The 25139-nt window shown below is 37.4% G+C and overlaps 1 protein-coding gene across 2 annotated transcripts in view; it reads left to right on the top strand.

The window, feature by feature from the left end:
• The first annotated feature begins 3649 nt into the window (after window positions 1-3649).
• The window catches only part of LOC127449479 (matrix metalloproteinase-24-like), a 46017-nt gene continuing 24527 nt past the window's right edge, over window positions 3650-25139 (top strand). For both annotated transcript variants that reach the window (XR_007898757.1, XM_051712943.1), the window contains exons 1-3: window positions 3650-3775; window positions 22808-22956; window positions 23755-23871. Coding sequence is in view for 1 of the 2 variants with exons in the window: in XM_051712943.1 (XP_051568903.1) it covers window positions 3650-3775; window positions 22808-22956; window positions 23755-23871 (392 nt within the window). In the remaining variant the exon portion in view is untranslated. The remainder of the gene's footprint in view (window positions 3776-22807; window positions 22957-23754; window positions 23872-25139) is intronic.

Here is a 25139-nt window from a genome sequence, read left to right as displayed (position 1 = left end):
ACAGGTCAGCTTCCTTTCTAGATAAATGCCAAAGCAAAATGCAAACAGATCTGTCCCCGTTCATGATATACATTCACTGACTTACAGATTCAATCTTTGTTTATTAAATTCAAAAGTTATATTAAGGTGGGTTAAAACCCAGAACTCCTTGTACTAGAGGCAAAAACGCACTGATCCAAGTATTTATTCACTGTCTGAAAAAGTCGAAGCTGGGCACTGTCGACAGACGGCAAGTGGCAGCGGCGGCAGTGTGCATACCTTCATTGAAAACAGTTGTTACGATTTTAGTCTGGTGTGCGACCCCCTTAATGGTGTGAGTTTGGGGTGGGACTTTCAATTGGTACAACCAATGGAAGACAGGGGAAGTTTTCTGGAATACGTTTGAAAACAGTGATATAAGATTTGGAACTTATTGGTTCCCTGACAACAAAGTATTGCAGCAGTTCTATGCTACAATGATAGTATTAGATTTTAATACAATAATACTTTGATATATACCATGATTCTGAATGATTATCATGTTCATATAGGCCTACATTCCTATCAAGGTAACCCAAAAATACCATGGTATTACCTTGCAACAAGTCCAAAAACACATGGTTGTTGTACCATGGTACTTTTAGTGTTTTTACTGTTAGTGTGTTAGGTGTTGTGTGCACTCAAAAAAATATTTTAGACTATTTTTAAGATTTACGCATTTTAATGTAATAAAATTACATCAAATTTAATTGTGTAATTTTTTTTTAACAAAATTAAAAACTTAAAATATTTTTTATTTTATTTTTTTTATTATGCTTAAAGATTACTCAGTTTAATTTGATGGAGTTTTGTTATGAAATTGTAAATCTTAAAATATAGTTTTTTGAATGTGTTATCTAATGTATGCATATTAAATGCCTTCAGTGTTCAATACAACAAGAGTAAACTATAGCCTAATAATGTATGTACTGTATAACTTACTATTTGAGAATATGCAGTATTTTATTTCAGACCATCATTATGTGGTCCAACCAGGTTTGGCATCAGGGTATTTATCTGCGGAGTGCTGCTCGAGTGTGTTGTCCAATCCTTTTGAATCGTTTAATTTGAATGAATCACTCGAAGAGAATCGCAGAACTGTTCAGTTCTTATTTGAGCTCTCATCTGGTTTGCGTTTTTCATGAGTTGTAGGCTGGCTAAGCAGAGGTGTAGTCAAGACCAGACCCTCCAAGACTCAGACCAAGACTAGACCCCCTTGAGACCAAGACAAGACCCAGACCAAGACCACGTTTATATGGTCTTGAGAAGTCTTGAGACCAAGACCACAAGATTAAGACCCCACCTCTGGAAAATACCCCTGTTCATTAACAAATCAAAATATTGTAATATTGTAATATGATAATAAGAACTGTCATTTTCATTGAAAACATGGCTGGCCTAAATTGCCTTGTGATGATAGTCATCACTAGTATGAAATCAAATATCATTGTACATAATTTTCATTTTAAAGAGTTTGCAGATTGGTAGGCATGGTTATGTACTTTAATATTGTTATATGTTAAAATTCTCATTTAAAGAAAGTTAGCAGTATAGCAAATGGGAAATAATATAAAAAAAAATAAAATAAAAAAACATGTCAAAGACAATGTGACTAACTTACCTATTGAATGATGATGTTGTACCATGTGCTTCTTATTAATGTGTGACATATTTTGCAGGATCAGAATTTTCTTCAAAATTTTCAAATGCTAATTTTACCACTGCAGGCGCTGACATTTTCCAGACTGCTATATAGAGAAAACAGTCCAGTTTTACGAGATGCCTTCATAATCCAAATATATATAAAATAATACAACTAAAGTGAAGTGACTTGAATTGGCTAGTGCACAACAATTGAAGTGTGCATGGCATTAGTCTGATTTTCACTGCATGTACACTATTAACAATTATGTATACTATTAAACTATTCAAACAACTATGCATAAAGTTATGCACTGAAAATAACAGTGAAGAAACAAAGCAAGAAAAATGCTGATGTGAAATATTCGCAATAATTGAAAATCACATTTTTAAAGAAATTATTAATTGAAATTAGTCTGACTTCGCAAAAGCATGGTTAATTGAGAAATGTGTTTCATATGCATTATTATACTGTTTATTATTTATTATTAATACTGCATAAATGCAACAGCCAATCAGAGGCGCTTACGTCACCGGCTCAGAGGTTGCTCACAGACTGAGTTCTGTACGTGCTTACTGCCGCATCTTAATCAAGGAGTAAAAACGATGTAAATAAGAAATGTATTGTGCAATTACGACAGCTTTATTTATTATAATGAGAGTTTTGGGGAGAGAGCAGAACTCAGTGAGCTTGCGTGACTGACAGCTTCAGTGATTATAAATGGAGCGCGTTTTGCTCGCTTTCTGTATATAATTTAATCAATATTTAAATCAGTTTTATTTCATGCTGCCAAGAAGATTAACACTGTAAAGTTGTCCGTTTGGTCACTGTCTTAATTTAGGCTACTAATGAATAAATATAATGAACTAATTCAGTAACACAGTTCTCAGCTTGTTACGGATGTGTAGCTGCATACATATGGCATGCAATACAGTTTTAGTAATAGATCTTATTAATAGCGATTACAATATCGGGGGGGATCTTTAATTATGATTTTAGTCATAATCATTCAGCCCTACTCCCGCCAAAAAAGAACACCTCGCAATGGAACAAGCTTATTGGGTCGCGCGATTACCCCGAGTGAAGTCACGGCTTCTACATGGCAGATGTAATCATAAATCATTAATGTTTGCTTTGTGTTGTTAAACCATAGTTCTTGCACTTACATTCATGTGATGAGAGATGGTGCTTGCCAACAAATGCGGTATGACCGAGCCAAAGTACTGTGCTTGCAAATTCTCAATAATGATAAAGATGCAGCGCCAACTAGTGGCTGAAATAATAATCGCATTTAGTGCACTGGTAAATTCACAGAGGTCTTGACCATCAAGACCATAGGCCGAGACCAAGACTTTAAATGTTGAGACCAAGACCACGTTTATATGGTCTCGAGACGTCTTGAGACCAAGACCACAAGATCAAGACCCCACCTCAAAACTATGTTGCTAAAAACACATGCTATTTGGTTGTTGTAGTTGGGAAGTCTCATAGTTGCTGTTGTTTTCTAATTTCTACGGGACACTTCAGCCAGGTGTAAAACTGTAATGTGGGTAACATGAGAAGCCAAAGCAGTGTATTGTCACATTTGTCGTATTTTTAATAAAATAGCTATTTGTTTATTTATTTATTTACTTAACCTCCGCTTTTGAGTGACGCGTGAACCGAATCTCTGAATCATTTTAAACGACTCTTTCGAACGATCAGTTCGAAAGAACCGATTCACTAAAACGACTCGGACTTCCCAACGCTCGCTTGAATGTGAGCGCGTGGAGCTGCGTTCGCTCGAGCGCATCAACAGCGCAGCATCATTTTAAAAGCACCACCTTCAGAGGACGCAACGCAAAATGGCATCGCTAATCTAACGCTCGTTTGGGAAGCAGCATTTATAGGAATATAGGACCCTCATTCTTTTCTGAAATAATAAACATCACACATAGGACACAAGCCTGGAAATCAACGGTGGACAGTGGGGGGAATTTGGGGACAGTCATGGCGGGGGTGGGAGCCAGGGGGAGAAAGACTGGACTCCCGGGGTTCTGTTGGAAAACATGTTATTTCCATATTCTTTTCTGGGTCGTGTCTGTTTGTGGAGAAGAGAGGACCTTCATCGTTGAGGTACGTTCCTGTTTATGTCCACCATCATCACCTCCGCTGGCTGCGCGTTTAAGGGATCTGTCCAATTGAGCATTACTAAATGGATACATTAGTATAGCGCAGGGAGATCTTTAACGCACAGGTTTTGGGTTGCAAATACCAATTAGAATTTATTCCAATTGCTTTTATAAGTTGAAGTGACTCAGACATAAATAAAGGATGGTTTAAGGATACAATTTAAACAACAAATGCACACGGTTCCTCTTACACAGGCTAATTATATTTTCTAATCGTTTTAAACTGTAGCCAGCTAAAACCATACATAGCCAAATTGTTATATATATATATATATATATATATATATATATATATATATATATATATATATATATTATTATTATTATTATTATTATTATTATTATTATTATTATTATTTTTTTTTTTTGTGACATTACAGGTAGTGCACAGCTGCAACAATAACAATGCAACCATCCACGTGTGAATATATTCTTATTATTTCTCTGCTCCATCTTTATGTTCGGTCCCAGACTGGCATTAAGTGTTTGATGTTAGCTCTTCCTGGAAATACAGCACACTGAAGCCATTATCAGGTTGCCAGTAATTGGATAATTGAATTGCTCCACTCACTCCTCATGCATTCCCATATGATACCCCTATATATATATATATATATATATCTCCTTTGTCTCTGAAGGTAACATGTTTAGCCTTTATGCTCAGTGCAATGTTAGATATAAGATGTGCAATGATACAACTGATGCTGTTCAAGATGCATGCATCTTATTGAGCAACTATATGACAAAGACCTTCAGTTCACATGTTGATTACATACCAAAATTATTTACTTTAAAGACCCTCTAACTGTTTTGAACTGTATTATTCTGTTAAGGGGTGCATTTGTAACCACATTGTTTTGATGTGAAGAAACGAAGCTGTTTTTGTATGTGTTCCAAATATAGGTTCCTCCATAATTGATGGGAAATGCAGGGAGGCTTTTGAGTCGAGAGGCAGTGCTCGCAAGAACAGTTCTGCCAGATTCAGCTTTGTTGTGGCAATACTTGCTGATCAGAGATCCTACAGTTTATTATGTTGTTTCACATTTGTGATAGATACATCTTTTCTGGGCGGTACAAAAAGCTATTATGTAAATAAACTGGTAATTAGATAAGTAGGTTATTAGACGTGCACTCTTTTAAATTAAATTGACTTCATTTTAATGTAAAACATTGATTTTTATCGTGCAACTGATTTTAAAATCAAAGCTCTTTGTGGCTGTAATTGCTTGTTTTGATTTTGGGAAGGCTTTGTGTGCTTTCAATTAATAGCATCATGAAACTAATTTATACTGATTCTTATTGATATATTACACAATAGGATTACATATAAACAACATTAGTTGCATTCCAGCACAAATGTGAAAGACTCAGCAGTGAAAATGCAACGTTTTTACATACAATTTCAATTTTGAAGTTTAAAAGTAAAAGAATAACAATAAGTGGCTTATTGAATTAATGAAGTCTGTATTTGTATGTCTCTTGGTGGCTTTGGTTGTTACAAACAAAAATATTTGTGTTTTTTGTCTAACTGATGAAATTGCCTAAACAAATAAACTGATATTTACATGCCATTTTACTCATTATATTTGCAATCTTAAAAAATGTTCTTGTTTATTGTAGAAAATAGTGAAAAGAAAGCGTTTCTATGTCAGTATCTTATCAAACCAAAATAATCTCAATGACCATGATAATCCAGTTAACTGTGCACATTCTGTTCTCAGATTTCAATCTTTTAAGACTATGATATCAGATACTACATTACAGTACATAGATTATATCATCCATCTCTGGCTGTTTCTGCTTCCCTAGATTAATATAATAGCTTCAATCATCATCACACAAGAGCAGTGACTGTTTGCATTGGGATTTGAACGTGTTTGTTGCATTTGTAGTTGTTTGGTTGAGGTGTGGTGTAAAATTAACAGCAGGTGCCTTTGGAGTACTTGTCAATTGTGTCTTAAGTCGAGTAGGATAATACCGAATAGCGGGGTTTAACCGTTAGTGCTGCTAACGGTTAAAGAGGAATATTGCTCTTCCAACTCATGTGTTTTGTTCATCTCACTCCATAGTCTCACACTCTTAAATCAGTCTTGTCTTTTTTCGACTCGCTACCGTGACGTTTTACCTCATGTGTCATGCAGTGAGTAGTCTTTTGTTGATACTAGCTTTGGATTGTTGTCTTAGAGCTGATTTGGAGATATTTATGCATACTGTAGTGCCCTTGGCAAAGGAAAAAAATAATACATGTGTTAATACATATTTCTTGAACTTTTGGATTTTACTTTTGCTTGAGAAAGCATCTGGTGTGTGTGTGTCTCACAAAGATAGGCCTAGACTTTAAAGTAGAGAGCGACCGATGGTGGATTTCGCAGATACCAATAACAAAGCTGGTTGAAAAAGCTGATAGCTGATTAATCGGGCGATTGTTTTTAAAATCGATTTATAGGATGTTAAAAAATGTCTTAGTCTTTTGTTAATATGACTGGAACAGACATGGAGGCTACAAGAGTCCAAAATGAACAAAATCCAAGATGCAGTTTATTGTTCAATCAAAATAACAATAACCAGAAAAAAATGAAGATATAGTGCATAACTTTGGACTTTTAACTATAATGAAGACCTTATATTGAAATGATAAAGACTTGGCTCCATTACAATGATCTATATTTAGCCTAAGTTTTAAAATATAATTTTATAGCCTATATATTCAACAGATGTAGGGATTTTGTATATATTTTATCAGATGAGGTTTAATAAGGTTTTTAAAAAATGTAAAAAAAAATAAAAAATGTTTGTCTTAATAATCTTTCATCAAAATGAAAATATGGCTCCGCCTCCGAAATGACTTTCCTTTTTGGCTGACATCACCAAGCCCTCTTATTTTGCAACCCCTCCCCTCCAACCTGGCTTCATTCTGGTATTTAATGCTCACTTTTCATGATCCAATCATTTCCTGATTCCTACATTGTTTTTTCTTGTTGCATATCCTATTTCACTCAAAAAGTCACATTACATCAAGTTGGGTTGTAAATGGCGTTTCATGTCGATTGTCAACATGACAAATGTGATTACTCTTAGAGGTGACTTACGCCAAACATTTTAACGTGAATATAGTCTTAAATGGCTGTTATTTGCAGCCTAGGCTCCTGATCTGTAACATTACGGGATTCATTACACATATCGTGGGAGTTCCAAGGTGAAATGTCCACTAAGTGGTGCTAAAAGCGAGTTAAATGTTCTCCCAAACAAATGAGGTTTTTAAGGTTAATGCTCTATTAGAGTTTTAAATCAACAAAGCCGACCTCCCTACCCTAAACCTAAACCTAACCAACAGTGTCATTAAAGTGTCGACTTGCACGTCCTGGCCATTGCATCTCAAGTGTAATACTCTATCAGTTGAGCAACCGCAAAACTTAATTATGCTTGAACAAGCTTGTAAATTTTGTTGGTTAGTATGTAATGCAAATGTTAATATGTATCACCTAGTCATGCGCTACAGTAAAAGTGTTTAGATGTCATAAGATAGCATTGTGTGAGGAACAAAGTGATTTGTGTGAAAGTGAACAAAAGTCGTTGTTGTAGCGCCTCCAGTGTTTATTTCACCAGGGAACTGCCATGAAACGAACAACGAGCAACATCATTTAGCAAAAATGTAGGTATAGTAGCGTCATTTTATGAGACTGGGCTGGCTATTTGGATACAGCTTTAGTGTATCAGTTAACAAGCTGTGAATGGTTTGGGAAGACAGAAAGTCTTCCTGAGAAAACTGTGGATCACATGTATTTATTAGTGGTGTTTGCAAAGGTAAGCATCACTGCTATCACTGCTCATCCCAAATCCCATATACTTTTAAGGAGGGACCAGTGCCATATCCAAGGATCAGAATACCATAGAGACTTTGGGGTAGGGCTGGGTATCGCCAGCCACCTCACGATACGATATGTATTGCGATAAACATGTCACGATTTGATATTCATTATATCGCGATACATCACAATATCATGATTAGATTTCGATTTCATATCTGTATATTTCAGTTATATTGTCCATTTTGCTTACATACAGTATGCAAGAAATTCTCTTTCAGCTAATGCTGTTATTCATTATACAGGGGGCCTTCTAACTTGTTAAATTATGGACATATCAGTTTTACAAATTTTATTATATAATTAGTTTTTCATCATTTTGGTGACATTAATTATTGTCCATGTATTACATCAATAAATATGATGTATTGAAATTGCATATATACAGTATACTGTTACATGTTTGTTGTTTACATGCCTAATTTGTACTATTGACAACTATTTACTTAGATATGTAGAACACGAGTTTTTTTTTAAATCAGAAAATGTAAATCTTGTCTGTTGAAGTTACTCTGATGTATTCAAGGGGCCTCTGATATCGATCCACTTTGTCGACACATTAGTGGAATCCCAGTGCCTAATCCAATCAAGAAGGCACCAAACCAAAACCTAAGCATTTTTGAGGTTCTTATGAGCCTAAGGACTCACCTATTTTCCATTTCTATAGTAATCATTAGCTTTTTTCAATGCCAGGCTTTCAAAATGGACTGTTAATACAAGCCATATGGAGCTTTCTGGTTATTTTGTGGTTTGGCTAAATTAGCCCATATAGTCTTGCAGGGTTTCAAATGTGATGCACTGCTTTTCTTGAACAATCAATTGATCTTTCTGTGTCTGGGCCCTTGGAAATTTGAAACCGCACACCTGCATGTCACAGAGTTTGAGATGCTACCACCTGGCGAGTTGTGATTGCTGTCTCCTTCTGACAGTTTAATTTTAGCCACAGGAGCAGTTAAGCCCCACCAGTTCGTTGGATTTGAATATAAATGCTCAGCAGTTGCTTCCTGTAAAGGTACCGCATGCATTCAACAGTACAATGAGTACTCATATTATAAGGAAATTCATTCAGTTTATAGAAAAACATTTTATTATATCTGGTGATTTTAATAAAGCTAACTTCAGGAGTGTTTACCCCAAATACCATCAGTTTCCTGCCCTACAAGAGGTCCTAACACATTGGATCATTTATACACCACACACAAATATGCATACCGCTTCCTCATACGACTGCGTCTTGGTCAATCGGATCTGCCTCGGTGCTCTTACTCCGTTTATAAACAAAAGCTGAAACGAGATGAGCCAATGACGCGAGCGGTGTAGTGCTGGACCCCAGAGGTGGAGGAGAAATTACAGGACTGCTTTGATTATGTGGACTGTGACATGTTTAGAGAATCATCTTCTGATTCGGACGAGTACGCCACTGCTGTCACGTATTTTATTAAGAACTGTGTTACTGACTGTGTGCCCACAAAAACAGTATGCATATACCCCAACAATAAACCATGGACTACTCCAGAGATCCGCAAAAAGATCAAGGATCACACCATCGCGTTCCGATCTGGAGATATTCAGGCTTACAAACAGTGCAAGTATGATCTCCGGAAAACCATTAAGAATGCAAAACGTGACTACAGACGCAAACTGGAGTCACAGTTTAATTGCACGTCTGACACACGGCAGTTGTGGCAAGGGATCAAAACCTTCACGGATTACAAACCGAAGTCGCACACTTTAATAACTGCTTGTGCATCACTTTAATTCAATGATGAATTAAACTGCTTTTACACCTGCTTCAAAAAAGCAAAACAAAGACCCCCCTCTGCGTGCCCCCGTGGCTCTGCATGAGACCATTCTAGTGATTCCAGAGGAGTATGTAAGGAGGACTTTTAAATGAATCAACATCTGAAAAGCCGTCGGGCCTGATGGAATTTCGGGTTGTGTTTTAATAATCTGTAGTGACCAACTAGCTGCTGTCTTCACAGATATCTTCAATCTCACACTAAGCACGTCAATAGTACCCACTTGCTTTAAAAACACCACCATTGTTCCTGTTCCGAAAAACAAAGTCAATTGCCTCAATGACTTCTGGCCGGTAGCACCCATTACAATTAAGTGCTATGAGCGACTGGTGCTTAGACAAATTAAAGACATCACTCCAGACAGGCTGTACCCCCCACAGCTAGCTTACCTCCATAACAGATCTACTGAGGATGCTATATCACACTTGCTCACCTGGAAAACAAAAACTGTTATACCGGGTTGCTTTTTGTTGACTACAGCTCAGCATTTAATACAGTTATTCCATCCAAATTGACACAGAAACTGCTACATCTATGACTTGGCCCCAACTTATGCAACTGGATACTGGATTTCCTCATTGGCAAACCCCAGCATGTGCGGATAGGCAAGATCACCTCCTCCTCTCTTATCCTTAACACTGGCACTGCACAGGGCAGCGTGTTGAGTCCATTACTGAATACAGTGTTTACCCATGACTGTGAAGCCAGATACAGCTCCAATTCCATCTTAAAGTTTGCTGATGACACCACTGTGGTAGGGCTGATCACAAACAATGATGAGTCGTCCTACAGGGAGAAGGTGAGCCTCCTGGCAGGATGGTGCCAGAGTAACAACCTTGCTCTCAATGTCAGCAAAACAAAACTGATTATTGACTTCAGGAAACAGAGAACAGTACACACCCATCTACACTGGAAATGGTGCAGTAAAGAGGGTCAACAGTTTTTAATTACTTGGGGTCACAATCACTTCTACCCTCAAGTGGACAGAGCATGTAAAGGCTGCCATCAAAAAGGCCCACCAATGTCTACACTTCCTCAGATGATTAAGGAAATCTCGGATGTCCACAACAGTTACAACCAGTTTCTACATGTGCGCTGTTGAATCCATCCTCACCAGGGGCATTACATCCTGGTATGGCAGCTCCTAAGCACAAGACAAGAATGCTCTGCAGAGGGTGGTAAAAACAGCTCAAAGGATGACAGGCACACGTCTTTCATCAATCCAGGACATCTACTCCAAACGCTGTCTCAGGAAAGTTGAAAGCATTCTGAAAGACTCTAGTCACCCTGCACACATTTATTACTCTTTTCTGCCATCTGGAAAGTGTATCAGGTCCATCAGCACACGCACATCACAATACAGAATCAGTTTCTACCCCAGTGCCATGAGGCTATTCAATCACACTGTTACACCCGATAAACCCTCCTGCTTACATTCACATTTTGGTATAACTCAATTACTTGCGTCACATCATATACATTTAACACCAACACTTATTGCACTATCACACTGTTCTATGTACTGCCTCTTACAATATCGCTGCTACATTTAACATTTAACTTACCGCTATTATACAATTTGTAAATTCTTGAATATTATATAATATAACTTGTCTTATATTGCATATAGCACTGGATTCATTTTATGCATATACTTTATGCATGTTTATATTGCAATAAGTTTAAGTACTTTAAGTTTGTTCTCTTTGTAAATATGTTCACTATGTGTCTGTGGATATGCACATTTTATGTTGTCGCTCTGTGAGAAGCACCCAAGTAAGAATTTCATTGTTCTTGGTACATTGTACTCTGTACATATGACAATAAATGCTTTGACTTTGAGCTTAATTTTGATTTGATGATGTTTTGGTGTAGCGCTGGTGTAGCTATATTGTGGAGCATGATGGGTAGACTGATCTCATGAAAATTATGTGACTTTGGTGTCATTTTAGCAAAATTATATTACGTGGTTTCTTACATGTATAGTGGGCGTTTCAAGATAAAATGTTCACTGTGTGGCGCTAAAAGCAAATTAAACGTTCTCCCAAACAGATGAAGTTTTCAAAGTTAATGCTCTATCAAGTTTTAAATGAACTGAAGTAGGCTACCTACCTCTCAACCCTAAACCTGACCGATAGTGTCAGAAAAAGTAAATGTGAGATGAAAAATGCAATTGTCATTTTGCGGTGCTTCTATGACACTTTTGACTCACTTGTCGACTCACATGCTCTTCAGGACTCTAATCCAGGTCCTTTGCATCACAAGTGCAATGCTCTTTCAGTTGAGCTACTGTGTAATTCTTTGCACTTGAACAACCTTGATAATGATGTTGGTTATGTAATACAAACGTTAAAATGTTTCGACTTATAAGTCATGAACAGTAGAAGAAGTGATTAGATGTCATAAGATAGCATTGTGTGAGGAACAGAGCAAACAGTAAGTGTTTATGAACTAATAAACTGCTGGTTTACTCCTGATTTATATGAAAGGGAATTAAAGTGATTGCTTTAGCACCTCTAGTATTGATTTCACCAGGAAATTACGGCAATACATACATCGAGCCACGTAATAATCATTTTGCAGAAATGTATACATTTTGCATGAATGTCTCTGTTTATATCATATGTGATTTTTTTTTATTTTTAGAAACCATAACAAAATATACATCATGCTGTAATGTCTACAGTGTTTATGGGGTGGTTGTGGAATTTCTTAAAGGTATAGTTCAACCAAAAAAAAAATTCTGTCAACACTACTCACCCTTATATTGTTTCTTAACTCTACTACCACTGTTTTTGGACATGATACCATGGCAATAAAATGTGTTTTGGACATGTACGTAAATACCATGGTACATGAATATGGGAATCATTTGGCACCATGGTATATGTAACCCTCAAAATGACCAAAATACCATGGTATTACCATCTGATACCATCACAGTACCATGGTACTGCTGTACTTGGGTTGAAATTAAACAGAGGACTTTGACTGTGTAGAAGATATGAATATGTAATATTTTCTTGCCCTAATTTTGTCTCTGGGTTTAAAGAATGTTGTTTGAACATTTGGCGTGTGTGATTTATAAACTGAAATGCACTTCAATAGTATACGGCTCCATTCCCTAGTGTATTACATGCGGTGAAAGGAAGCTATTGTTGTATTATCTTCTTGTTGGCAGTATTATGGTGTTTCTTTGTTTATTGTGGGATTAATATGTGGTACTGTTTTTTTTAAAAGTTCAGTTTATTGCTGTAAGGCAAAAAAGGGACTAAAATAACTGGAATGTGCTGGTTGTATGCTTTTTCAAGAGGTACTAGTGTGTGCTAATGTTAGTTGTGTCAGTATATGTGTGGTAAGATGAAAGCAGTCTTCTCTCTGACTGTGTGGATACAAGCTGAGAACTAAATAAGGATGGCTGACACAGTTTCCTCACATAAAAGTCTCATTCGTCCTGAATATGTCTCTTGAAGATTTAACATGCTGAGGCAGAAATTAAAAGTAAGAGAAAAAAACATACTGTAAGGGGTCTGAGGAAAAACCTAATTTGTTCACAGAATTATTATGCTTACTGGTTCAACTCTTGAATTTGTGGAAAATTCAGATTATGAGCATCAACCGTATTGCTTGGCCGATTAACAGAAGTCTGGACTTCAGAGCGCACATATTTAGTTTGGGTGAATTTTGAGTAAATATTTATTAGCGTAAACTTTATTAGCATTTACTCTATACACCATTCAGCCACAACATTAAAACCTGCCTAATATTGTGTAGGTCACCCTCATGCCGCCAAAACAGCGCCAACCCGCTTATCTGAGTTACCGTAGACTTTGTCATTTCAAACCAATCTGGCCATTCTCCGTTGACCTCTCTCATCAACAAGGCATTTCCATCCACAGAACTGCCCCTAACTGGATGTTTTTTGTTTTTGGCACCATTCTGAGTAAATTCAGGTGTGACTATATTTCCTTCTGGTGCTACTGATTTCTAGAGACTGTTGTGTGTGGAAATCCCAGGAGATCAGCAGTTGCAGAAATACAATCATGCCACAGTCCAAATCACTGAGATCACATTTTATCCCCATTCTGATGGTTGATGTGAACATTAACTGAAGCTCCTGACCCGTATCTGGATGATTTTATGCACTGCTGCCACACGATTGGCTGATTAGATAATCGCATGGATGATTGTTGCTGCCAGATGGGCTGGTTTGAGTATTTCTGTAACTGCTGATCTCCTGGGATTTTCTCGCACAACAGTCTCTAGAATCAGTAGCACTAGAAGGAAATATATTCACACCTGAATTGATGCAAAAATGTCTGATGGAGAACGGTGCTTGTCAGTCATTCGGCTGAATGGGGTTGAGTTCAGGGTACATGAACTTTCGGATGCAACATGTTGATTTCTCATGTGATCATGTTGTCAGCTGTTTTCAATTAATTACAAATGTACTGACACCCTCATAACAACCTTTTCTGTTTTCAATGTTTTTAGTGAATTCGCAGTAAATTTTGTTCAAAATAGGCTGTGTTTGTTTGATTTCAGTCATTTCGGGTACTTTAAAATTGCATTGTGAATACAGTGTATTGCCACTATATAGGCCATGAATTGTAGATACTAGATACTAACTATGTGGTATGTTGATATGTCAACTTCCTGTTGACCTGTCATTTTATTTAACTGTTTTTACACTGTGAAATACTTGAAAATAAGGTTTGAGTTGGGGGCAGGTTGCTTGCATTAGCTATTAAAGCTAATTATGCATTTTAGACAATCATGATTATGTTCCTGTTCTAAGTGTTGTGGTTTTGAAGCATTTGATCTGTGTTCTTTTGTCTCGGTGTGTTTGATACAGACATGAGCGCCAGCTCTCCTCTCTGTCTTTGTCTGAGCTGCTCCTTCATTCTCGAGGTCGTGCGGTGCTCCCCTCCCCCACTCCTCCATCTACTGTACGCTCTTATCTCCTTCCATTCTCCATCACTCGACTGCTCTCCCTCCCCGTCTATATCTTTCGTCTCTCTCCACCTCTCGTCTTGCTCTGTCTGTTTCGCTGCCACTTTCTTTGCCTTTGTTCTTCCCTGCCTCCATCACTGTCCATTTCCCTCCTTAGTATTATCATTATCTTTTATTTGGCATTTTGTCTGCTGCTATTGATAGAACAGTGGAAAGAGAAAAGGAAATTATGGGAAAAGGAGGGGAAATTCAATTGTGATATGACAGAAGCCAGATTTGAACTTGCATCGCCCACATGAGAACCACAGCTCAATGTCTCGAAGTTTGTGCGCAGACTGCCATAGCTTCCCAAGCTATAAGCTACTCATAACTTATAATTAAAAAAGTTAAAAACTACAATTAAGCTACTTAAAGAAGAAAATATTTGTAAATATGTTGCAGTTCTGATTGCAAAATTAAGTAATATGACCTGATAGTTCTACATTAAATTATGGAGAAATTAAAAAAATGTGGGTGACAACATTGAACTGAACACATACATTTACAGTACAGTATATATATAAATTAGTGATAAACAGCAGCAATTAAAGCTGCACATAAGATTTATTTTGTTACAATGAACAAGTCTGTTATTGAGTGAGTCCATGAAAATATAATGTTCAAAATCCTGTCCTTGTCTTACCCCAATTCACTACAGTAAGCCTACAATTTTGTTTTTTATTTTGTGCTGTCGGGTTGGATTTGGCGTGAAATCACAGGCTTACATCATTTGTCCTTGTGTGTACGTCATGTCCGTAAGTTCAGAAAAGAAGGACCGGCTGTGTCGCATGTCGGTGGGGAAACCACAGTAGTTCAGTCAGTCGCTGTTCCAGACATCAGCAGCAGGATATCAGTCTCCAGATTTATTTTTAACTGTTGGGAAAAGTTGTTTACCTGCTATAATGCTTGGATATGTTTTCTGGTTGGGTTGTTGAAGCTTATATTGGCTGTCATGCTTTAATGAATCGAACATTACTCATGTCTATACTGATCACACTGTGTTTATTAGGCTCCGTTTTCAGGTGAAGTTACTATAATATGTTTTTGTAAAATTCATGACTTCTGAGTATTTTATAACATTGCTGCAGTTTCAAGATTCCCTAGTCCGTGTGTCCCTAAGTGTGTATGTGCTGCTGTTGTCTTATTTCTTTTACCTCAGTCACAGAAATGCACAACTTGTTGTATCACTTCCCTTTGCCCTTTTAGCAGATAGTGAGTTCAAAATTACATCTACAAGCCACTATACAAGGTGGTTTCCCCACGAATGTATGGTGGTGGTGTAGTGGACTAAAGCACTGAACTGGTAAGTGGAAGGTTGTTGGTTCAATCCCCACAGCCACCACCATTGTGTCCTTGAACAAGCACTTAACTCCAGATTGCTCCAGGGGGATTGTCCTTGTAATAAGGGCACTGTAAGTCGCTTTGGATAAAAGCATCTGCCAAATGCATAAATGTAAATGTGCATATTAGTTTGTTAATCGTGTAACCATCTCTCCATTATAACTTTACTTTCAAAGAAACGATTAAGGAAACTTTTTATTATTGTAATTGTTATATTACATGTTTCTGCATTTTATTTTCATGTTTAATAAAGTATATTTCATCCCCATCATTATTGAATCCTTATTTTGTGTTTTTAAATTACAGTCTTATTGTTTGCAGTGCATAAACCTAGTATTACGGTTCACTTGCATTGTCCACTGAGGCTGTAAATTGTAAAATAAAATAGCGTCTTTGAATGAAATCATATCAGCCAAAAATGTCACCTCTTAAATTGATTTGTGTAGTACAATTCAAACATTTATGTGTAGTGGACAAAACACTTGAATAATCATATTAAAATATGTAAATAAGATCTTCCTCAAAGCAGGTAATATTTCGGATATAAATGTATAAATGAATAACATAATTTCAACATGAAAATAGCACATTTGACTCATGCTCTGCAGGTTAATATCTCTGAGTGATCACAGGCAAAGCAGGTAACCTCAAACCATGAGATTCATCCGTGCAGAAGAGCAGCACCGAAACACAACTCATGTAAAATGTTCCTCCGCAAGTTGCTTGCAATTTTAGGTTTCAACCACAGATGTCGCTAGAGGGCCCAAAGTTCCGTAGTGCGGCTTTAGTGAATTAGTGAATCATTTGTGTGAACTTGTTCATTTTCATGAACCATCCAAATGAACCGATTTACAAAAATGAATTGGAGTTCCCAATACTGAATATTAATGAATTGTTTGTTATAACCAGTTCATTAACATGAACTGTCTGATTGCAGAATTAAATCATCACTAGAAAGTTATACATTTAATGTGAATTAATTTAATTAAACGTATACATTTATCCTTAAAATAGCTGAACTACTGTCATGCTACTGAAACTTTTAAGTTGGTATTGTCGCTACTTTTAGCTACGTACTCCCCAACACTGAAATGTTATCACCCCTCCGCTGTTTCTCTCTCTTTGTCTGCCCATTTCTCTCTCCCTTGTCCACCCTCTCTTTGGCTTTAGCCCATTTTTCAGTCTTCTTGTTGAGGTAGTCGGGTGCCACTGCAAGACACAGAAGAGAGAAGAGCCTCTTATGATCCGTATCCTGGCATTTATTGATTTCACTGATGATGAAACAACATGATTTCTTTCTGAAACACAAGATGCAAAAAGCTATGGAGCAATGCCTCCTGATCAATGCCCACAACAACACATACACAGGCCATAACACCGTACTGATTAGCACACATTTGTGCAAACGAGAAGTCCATATGACCTCTTGTGTTAGGGCCAATTACACAGGCAGTGATCACAATTTTGTTAAAGTAACATTGCAGTAAGTGCATGCTCGATAATGGCTTGGCTGAAATATCTGAGGGCTGCACAGACTTCAGAATTAATTTAATAATGTATCTTGTCTTTGCTCTGATACACCTCTTTATATAAGCTATTTCCTCTATCATTTTTGTTCAGATATTCAAGGATAGTTCACCACAAAATCTAAATTCTGTTACATTTACTCACCTTCATGATGTTCCAAACCTGAATGACTTTCGTCAAACACTAAAGGAGATGTTAGGGAGAATGTTCAGAAAACAAAAAAAAAAAAAGAAAGTTATACAGTATGGGATTGACACAACATGTCCATTTTCATTTTTGGGTGAACTGTCCCTTTTAGAATTACATCTTTTTTTAAATTCTAAGACAAAAATTGATGGTCATTTCTATCTGTCAGCACACAGCAGAGGGTCAGGTTATTTATTTGATGTAAAACACATGTAACGTTGCACAGATTACATTACAGCAGATATCACGATGAGGTAATCAGACACTATTTGGGCTCTGGACAGTCTTGCAGGCAAATATTGTGCTGTTTCATCAGATCAATCCAATGTAATTTGACTCAGGCTTCTTTTACTGCTTATACATTTTAAATAGAACGTCACTCTGTGTGTGTGTGTGTGTGTGTGTGTGTGGGGATGTTTATGTGGTTTACGAGGACAATGTTTTGGGTTACAAACTGGTAATTACAAGAGTATTATGCTATAAATGTGGTTTATGAAGACATTTCTAGTGTCCCCATAATTTAAATCGCTTAAAAAACATACTAAACAATGTTTTTTTTGAAAATGTAAAAATGCAGAAAGTTTTTTGTGAGGGTTAGGTTTAGGGCTAGGGTTAGGGTATAGATTCTATAGTTCATACAGTATAAAAATCATTATGTCTATGGAGAGTCCTCATAAGGATAGGTAGACCAGCGTGTGTGTGTGTGTGTGTGTGTATCATTAGAATTGTAGCAAAATGACGCCCAATAAAAATATTCTCTACACAAATCCATAACTTCTCACCCAATTCCCCAAACTTCCTATTTTCAGGTCAAAATGAAGCTCTCCACTCAAAACCATTCAATCTTGCTGAAAAACCAAACTTTGCCCTCAGACATGACACACAAGCCCTCAAAAACACACACAACGTCTTACACACTGGTGAGATAAATTCAAAACAATATAAAACAAAAACCAGTAACAAGTTATGTTGCTTGTGGTTCTCCCCCTCAAAAACATTTTCACATGATGAACACAACAAAAGACACAACAAATGTATACATCTGCACATTTTTTATTCCTTAAATGTACTGTACAGTACAATACACCAAACAACAAAAAAAAATTTCTGCCCCAGCATCCCGTCTTTGGTCTGGGACATGCCAGAGAATCTCGTCAACACCACAGGCTATATTGGCCCTAGACAGGCAGCGGGGGTAAAATCCTCTTGCATGCCTGATCCACCCCTGGCACGCATCAACTGAAATGTCTAGGCAGGCTTCTTCCATGGCCTGGAGGAGGTGAACACTGATGTGAGGTTCTCGGTCTTACACTTTCCACCGCCATGCCGAAAAAACTCCTCTATCGGGTTTAGAAAGGGAGAGTATGCAGGCAGAAAGATGTTGTAAAACCTTGGGTTATTGGTAAACCAGTCACGAACCAGAGCAGTGCGATGGAAGCTGACGTTATCCCAAACAACAACGTAGCGAGGCTGCTCTGGTTATGCTGGCTCCCTCATAGTCATACCATGGACAAGGACATGGTCAACTAGAGTGGCACGAATTTCATCCGAGACTGCTTGTCTCCTTGACCTTGACCTTGCCCTTCCTCTTCCTCCTTCTCCTCCTCCTCCACCTCCTCTTCCTCCTCCACCTCCTCCACTTCCTCCTCTTCCTCTTCCTTCACCTCTTCCTCCACTCCCTACTGCTCTTCCTCCTCCTCCTCCTCTCCAGTGTCCTCGACCTCTTCCTTCACGTCTCTCTGGATCCATTGTTCCAAAACTGAATGAACTGACTCGGGCACTTCTATCTATCTGTTGAATGTTCTGATTGGTGTGTGATCAATTTTGACTCTTAGTGTTTCCACCTGGGTAATTGCGTGCTAATTGAGCTCAAGCTGTGCTGACTTGAGTGAACAATATTGAATGCTAGTGCTTTCTAAATGACCACATGGTGTAGGCAATGAGAAATGAAGGAATTTGTGTGTAGAGTTTTGCAGTGACAGTTCAACAAATCTGACTTATGTGTCAAAACAGGGGAATAGTGTTTATAGTTGAGGGAAATGGGTGTGCTTTTTGGTAAATGGCATTATGGTTTTGAAATTTTTGTTCAAAAGCCTGGTTATAGTGTTTAAGCAATCAAGAAAAACTGTAATATTGCAAGTCTGGGTCAGGGACAAGACTAAAACAGTCAAATCTATACATAAAAAGCATTTGAAAAGTACTCAAATTATATGAATTATATAAGAAGTTTCCCTGTCAGTTTTAATGTGACCATATAACAAAAAGAAAAATGTTGAAATCTGTTTGTTTTAATGAAAAATGAAATTGCCCGAAGTTGAAGAAACACCCATCAACAGAACAGAATATCATAGTGACTTAGGGGTGGGCTCTTTTGAAATGGGCCAGTTAGTAAACATTGCAAGAAGTGGTAACCTAGCAATTACGAATCTATTTCGACTTTCTACGAACCCCTAAAAATTACTTTAGTTGGTGTAACTTAATGTAGTCAGGTTGATTCAGTTATATTAAATAATATTTTTTGACTTAAAATAAAAAAACTGTTAATTTATTCTTGTCGCTAATTTATTCAGGTAACCAAAAAAAAAAAAAAAAATTGGTTACCTGACAAAATTATTTTGTATTTTTTATTATGCTTTTCCCTGGACTATTAATGGCAAATTCTACGTAAAAAATTCAAAGGTCGAGACAATAATTCTCCTGTGGCTGTGAATTATACTGTCGAGTTTTTCTGTTCAGTGTAAAAAAGGATTATAGCTATTCATTGTTTGATTTACGATTATGCTCAGTACCCGCAAATACATATTAGCTGTCACTCAGAACTAGGTTTTAAGTAGATTATTCATGATGTCAATGCAGGGTTTATTAAAAGCCAGTTAATATCAACAATTTATCTGCAGAGACATGTGGAGATCAGACTTTGAACTGAATTCCACTGAATATCACAAAGTGACTGAACAAAAATAGACCTGAAGCTTCATGGAAAAGAACTGTCACAGTCTTTTGTACTCTTCAGTTGTCACAGCCTTCACTGATTAATCAAACTCTTCACCCCCATACTCTCTGTCTGATTGGCTGATTGGATGAGACATGTATTGTTCGGTCCAGCATTGGTTTCAGACATCGCTGTATGCTTTAATGACAGCACCAGTAACAGCATTGGTGAATTATTTAATGAGTACGATTTACCAGGGGGCCAAGCTCAGCCTGTGTTACCATGGAGGCTAAAACAGCTATGTCAATGAAGATTGTACTCTCTGGTAGAATACGAAGTTTGCTTTTCAGCATTTTAATTTGATCATTATTTTGTGCATTATATGATTACCAGCTGCATATTGATATTTAGAAATGATTTACATTATTGCAAACAAACAGTTAAGAGTATAATAAGCTAATGTTGGCTTTACATTATGTAAAAAATGTAAAAACATTTCTGAAGATAATGTACAGTCATTGGTGAAGTTCCATGCAAAACTCTACGCTACAGTGCTTAGGTGTGGCGAGTGGTTGCAAGGACGTTGCTAGGTGGTTGCTTAATGGTTGCTTAAGTCAAAAGAGCCCACTTACAAGTCTTTCTGATATTCTGGTCCCTAGCTCAAGTGCTCCTTCAATGTAAGTCTGTAGTGTTTTTTGGCCTGTTTTAATGTTTGTTAAGACTGCACGCTTAGAAGAGTAATAGCACACCACACCTTAAAGGAAAATCTGTGTTATAGTGAGGTACTTACAATGGAAGTGAATGTGGCCAATCTGTAAAAGGACTAGCCAAAATCCTAGGCTAGAGATATGGTTAATTCTGTTTGCAAACCCTCAAAGAACTTAAAAAGAATGACAAAACAAAAATGGTAGTATGAAGAGACTTTACGTGGCACCCACATCTATATAGAAACAGTGCAGTGTGTGTACTGGCCCAAGGATTGATCGAGTTTGATAGGTTTTCTGCAGTGACTTCATTGTTTGTGATGGGTCATGCTCCATGCTGAGATGGAGAGGACCAGAGACTCCGCCATTAAAATATTAATGTTAAAAATGGATCCAAAGCCATGAGCTCAGATAAAGAGCCCTCTCCATGTTTGCACTGCTTTCAAATGAGAGCTTTGCTTACTAGTTCTCCACTCAGCCAGTCCATGGGGAGAGATGAAAGCTGCGAGAGGAGGTGGAGAGGATGAAGATAGGGATGCTCTATATAAGTTCAGCATTATTTTAATATTTTTATGCACTTAAATGCATAGAGATCAAGGGGCAAGGCAAAGCAACTATGGAATAACATTTCTGTAGATAACAAATGGAATATATATATATATATATATATATATATATATATATATATATATATATATATATATATATATATATATATATATACACTATACATGGTGGCCCAAAAAAAAAAAAAAAAGCATAACGCTTATGCTTAGTGTCTGCGTAGTCAAACCAAATGTCAGCCTTTCAAAGTATTCTTCATTTGACTGTGTGTGCATACACAGGCGGTTGGCGCATACTCACATACGAGTGTTATGAGATACAGGACTATTTCTCTTCAGGAGTTTAGACCCATAAAGATGCCTTTATATTCCTTCAGACTCGAGTTATACAAATGCAGATATCTCTTGACCTCCTTACACACACGCATTTGACATGCACATCCACTGTTGTTGTTTAAGCATTTGGCTTCTAGGCAAGTCAGTCCACTCTGCAGCCATCTTTGGAATGCTCCTGTGCAGCTATTTTTCATGGGTACAATTGGCATAAAAGTTCAGCTCCTATGTACTTGAATGGGGAAACACGGAAATCTCTAAAATATTTGGTCAAGATTACGGTCAAAGAACATATTTTAAATCAGCAGTAAAATCATCAATGGTATCATTAATTGTGCTTCTTCAGCTCAGATCATACTAAAAAAATCCATTTTTCAGGCCCGTCCAGTTAATGAGCTTGCTCATTCTCGAGTTGACTGACAGGTGATGTCTGTATCTAAAAGGTCATTGGCTCTTTTACCTGTAAGTTGGGACTTCCTTTGCTACACCCGCCATGTTTGGTGTTTCAATTTCTCCCATTCATTTTAAGACAAGTGGTCCGTCTTGGGCTATCAACAATCTGTGATTCGGTCAACAACTCTCTGAACTACTTGCCTGAAGGGCCCTGAATGAGCTCTTATGTGTAAAATTAAGTGATCAAGGCGTTATATTTACAGTAAATAGTTTATTCCCACATTCTAGATATATTTCCAGGATATCTTTCAACCTATTTACTCTTTGTTCCTCTCCTCAGACGTGGCTGAAAAACTATGGCTACTTGCTCCCTCATGACATCCGCACATCGGACCTGCGATCAGAGAAAGCCATGCAGTCAGCGGTCGCTGCTATGCAGCGGTTTTACGGCATTCCAGTGACGGGAGTGCTGGACCAAACAACCATCGAGTTAGTACCACCTTCTCTACTTCACAATTCAAGATCATAGCATGGGAAAAACAAGATTCATAGCTGGTAAATTAAATATTGCACAATGTTATTGTGTTTTTCAGTAGATTATTGGCTTAGCTGTTAAAGGTTCAACTTTTTCCTGGCAGAGGTGCAGCCCTTCACTAGCATCTAGTCCATTTTATGCTTTTAGGAGCCCTCAAAAAAATTGCAACTGGGCAACTTGATGCATTGCTTCCGAAAGTTTGTGAACCCTGAAATCAACCCCATGTAGCGAATGACTGACAAGCACCATCCCCCATCATACATTTTTGCATAATTTCAGTGTTAATACATGTCTAGCGCTACTGATCTAGTGTTTCTCAAGCAACCTCTGGGACACAGGTTTTAGTCCCGTGGGAACCAGGAACTAATCGGGTTCACATAAACAATGGTCATTTTTATTCCACTGACAGTTAGGTTTAATAAAATATGCATTTCTGTTAACTGCATTACATCATTACAATTAAAATTACAAATTGCTTTTGGCACCACTCTTGTGGACATTTAAACCATACATACGTTCAGCAACCCTTCTGGCTTCAGCCACAGTAGTTTGAATTTTGGTAAGCACAGACCGATTTCAGCAGCAAAACTTTCGACCTACTGGTGCCGAATTCAAAGTGTGATCAGTCTAAAAATTTGGCACTGGTAAAACATCTGTTATAATGAAGTATTTGCAATTTATGTTGCCTCTAAAAAAGTAAACCTGTTGTTACAGAATGCTGAAACCAATGATCATGATTTGTGTGTTTTAAGGTGGATGAGAAAACCTCGGTGTGGAGTTCCAGATCATCCTCACATCAGCCGACGAAGGAGAAATAAACGCTACGCCCTCACTGGTCAGAAATGGAGGGATAAAAAGATCACATACAGGTAAAGTAAATATAAAGAGTCTTAAAGTGCACATGAAATCAAAATTGACCCTGTTTAATACACATTGATGGTCTTGTTGTGAACAGAACAAAAAAAGAAAATTTCATAAAACTGTACAGTGTTTTCCATAAATAAAGTTGCACTTGAATATACAGAAAGTTGCAACTGGTCAAAATGGCGTTGTTGAGAGAAAAACAACATGTCACTTCTGTGTAAAAGTCGCACTGATAGTGGCTGAACAAGAAATAGACCAACATCTATTACGTTATATTAGTCACTTTAGACTATAAGTCTCGCTGTGAATAACAAAAATTCGAAAAGGCAAAAAAGGAAAAATAGAACTTGCATTCCGGAAAACACTGCTCCCCATCTGAATCGACTTGAGACCACTTTTCCTGATCCAATCAGTTCCTGGTGGATAAAATCAAGTAAAGTGGGTTTCAAATGCCATTTCATGTTGGCTTTATAATCATACAATTTACTGTCTCAAAACAAGGCTTACAGATGGATGGATGGATGGATGTGTCGGAAGGAACCTACTGAATGGTCACTGAATGCATCACAGGGAAACATTCCAAAACTCAATTTATTTGTGTATTACTGTATTTCCCCTTAATCCTTAATAATTTTATTGGATATTGCATTAACACGTGTGAGTGTGTTTCGGAACACATGCCTCTTATGCAATGTTCCAGATGGATGTTGTTGAAATGCTTCCCTCCAACCTTAAAACAGCTGACAGATGCTTTTGTTTTTTTTTGTTGATGGGCGAGAGAGAAACAAAGAAAGCAAAGGATGTAGCAGGTCAGAAGGGAGGTGGAATGGTTGATAAAAGGCTGCTACTTTGAATGGTTTGCTTTGCTATTATTTTTCCCAAAGCCCACTTAACCTGTCTTAGTTCCAGTCTTGGACTGATGATATATAATGTAATCTGCCATTGTTACCTTAAAGTTGGACTTTTTAGACAGTCCCTTACCCACATTAGGCAACATTTACAGCTAATATCAAGGTTACATTAATGATCTTGAACGATTTCGCCATGACACCATCTGACCAGCTTAAAATACGGGACAAATATGATATTGATTATTGAGTACTGATTCGATACGGGACGCAACTTTTCATTTTTAGAAACAGGACGATCCTGTATTTTACGGGATGGGTGGCAACCCTATCTGCGCAGAAGAGCAGTGTCCCGAAGCTGATGTGAAAAACAAAACAATGTTCCTCCACGAGGAACTTGCAATTGTATGTTTCAACCACAGATG

This window comes from Myxocyprinus asiaticus, chromosome 12 (genome assembly GCF_019703515.2).
Source record: "Myxocyprinus asiaticus isolate MX2 ecotype Aquarium Trade chromosome 12, UBuf_Myxa_2, whole genome shotgun sequence".
Taxonomy (NCBI): domain Eukaryota; kingdom Metazoa; phylum Chordata; class Actinopteri; order Cypriniformes; family Catostomidae; genus Myxocyprinus; species Myxocyprinus asiaticus.
The sequence above is the reverse complement of the archived record's forward strand: the minus strand, read 5'-3'. Positions and strand labels throughout refer to the sequence as shown.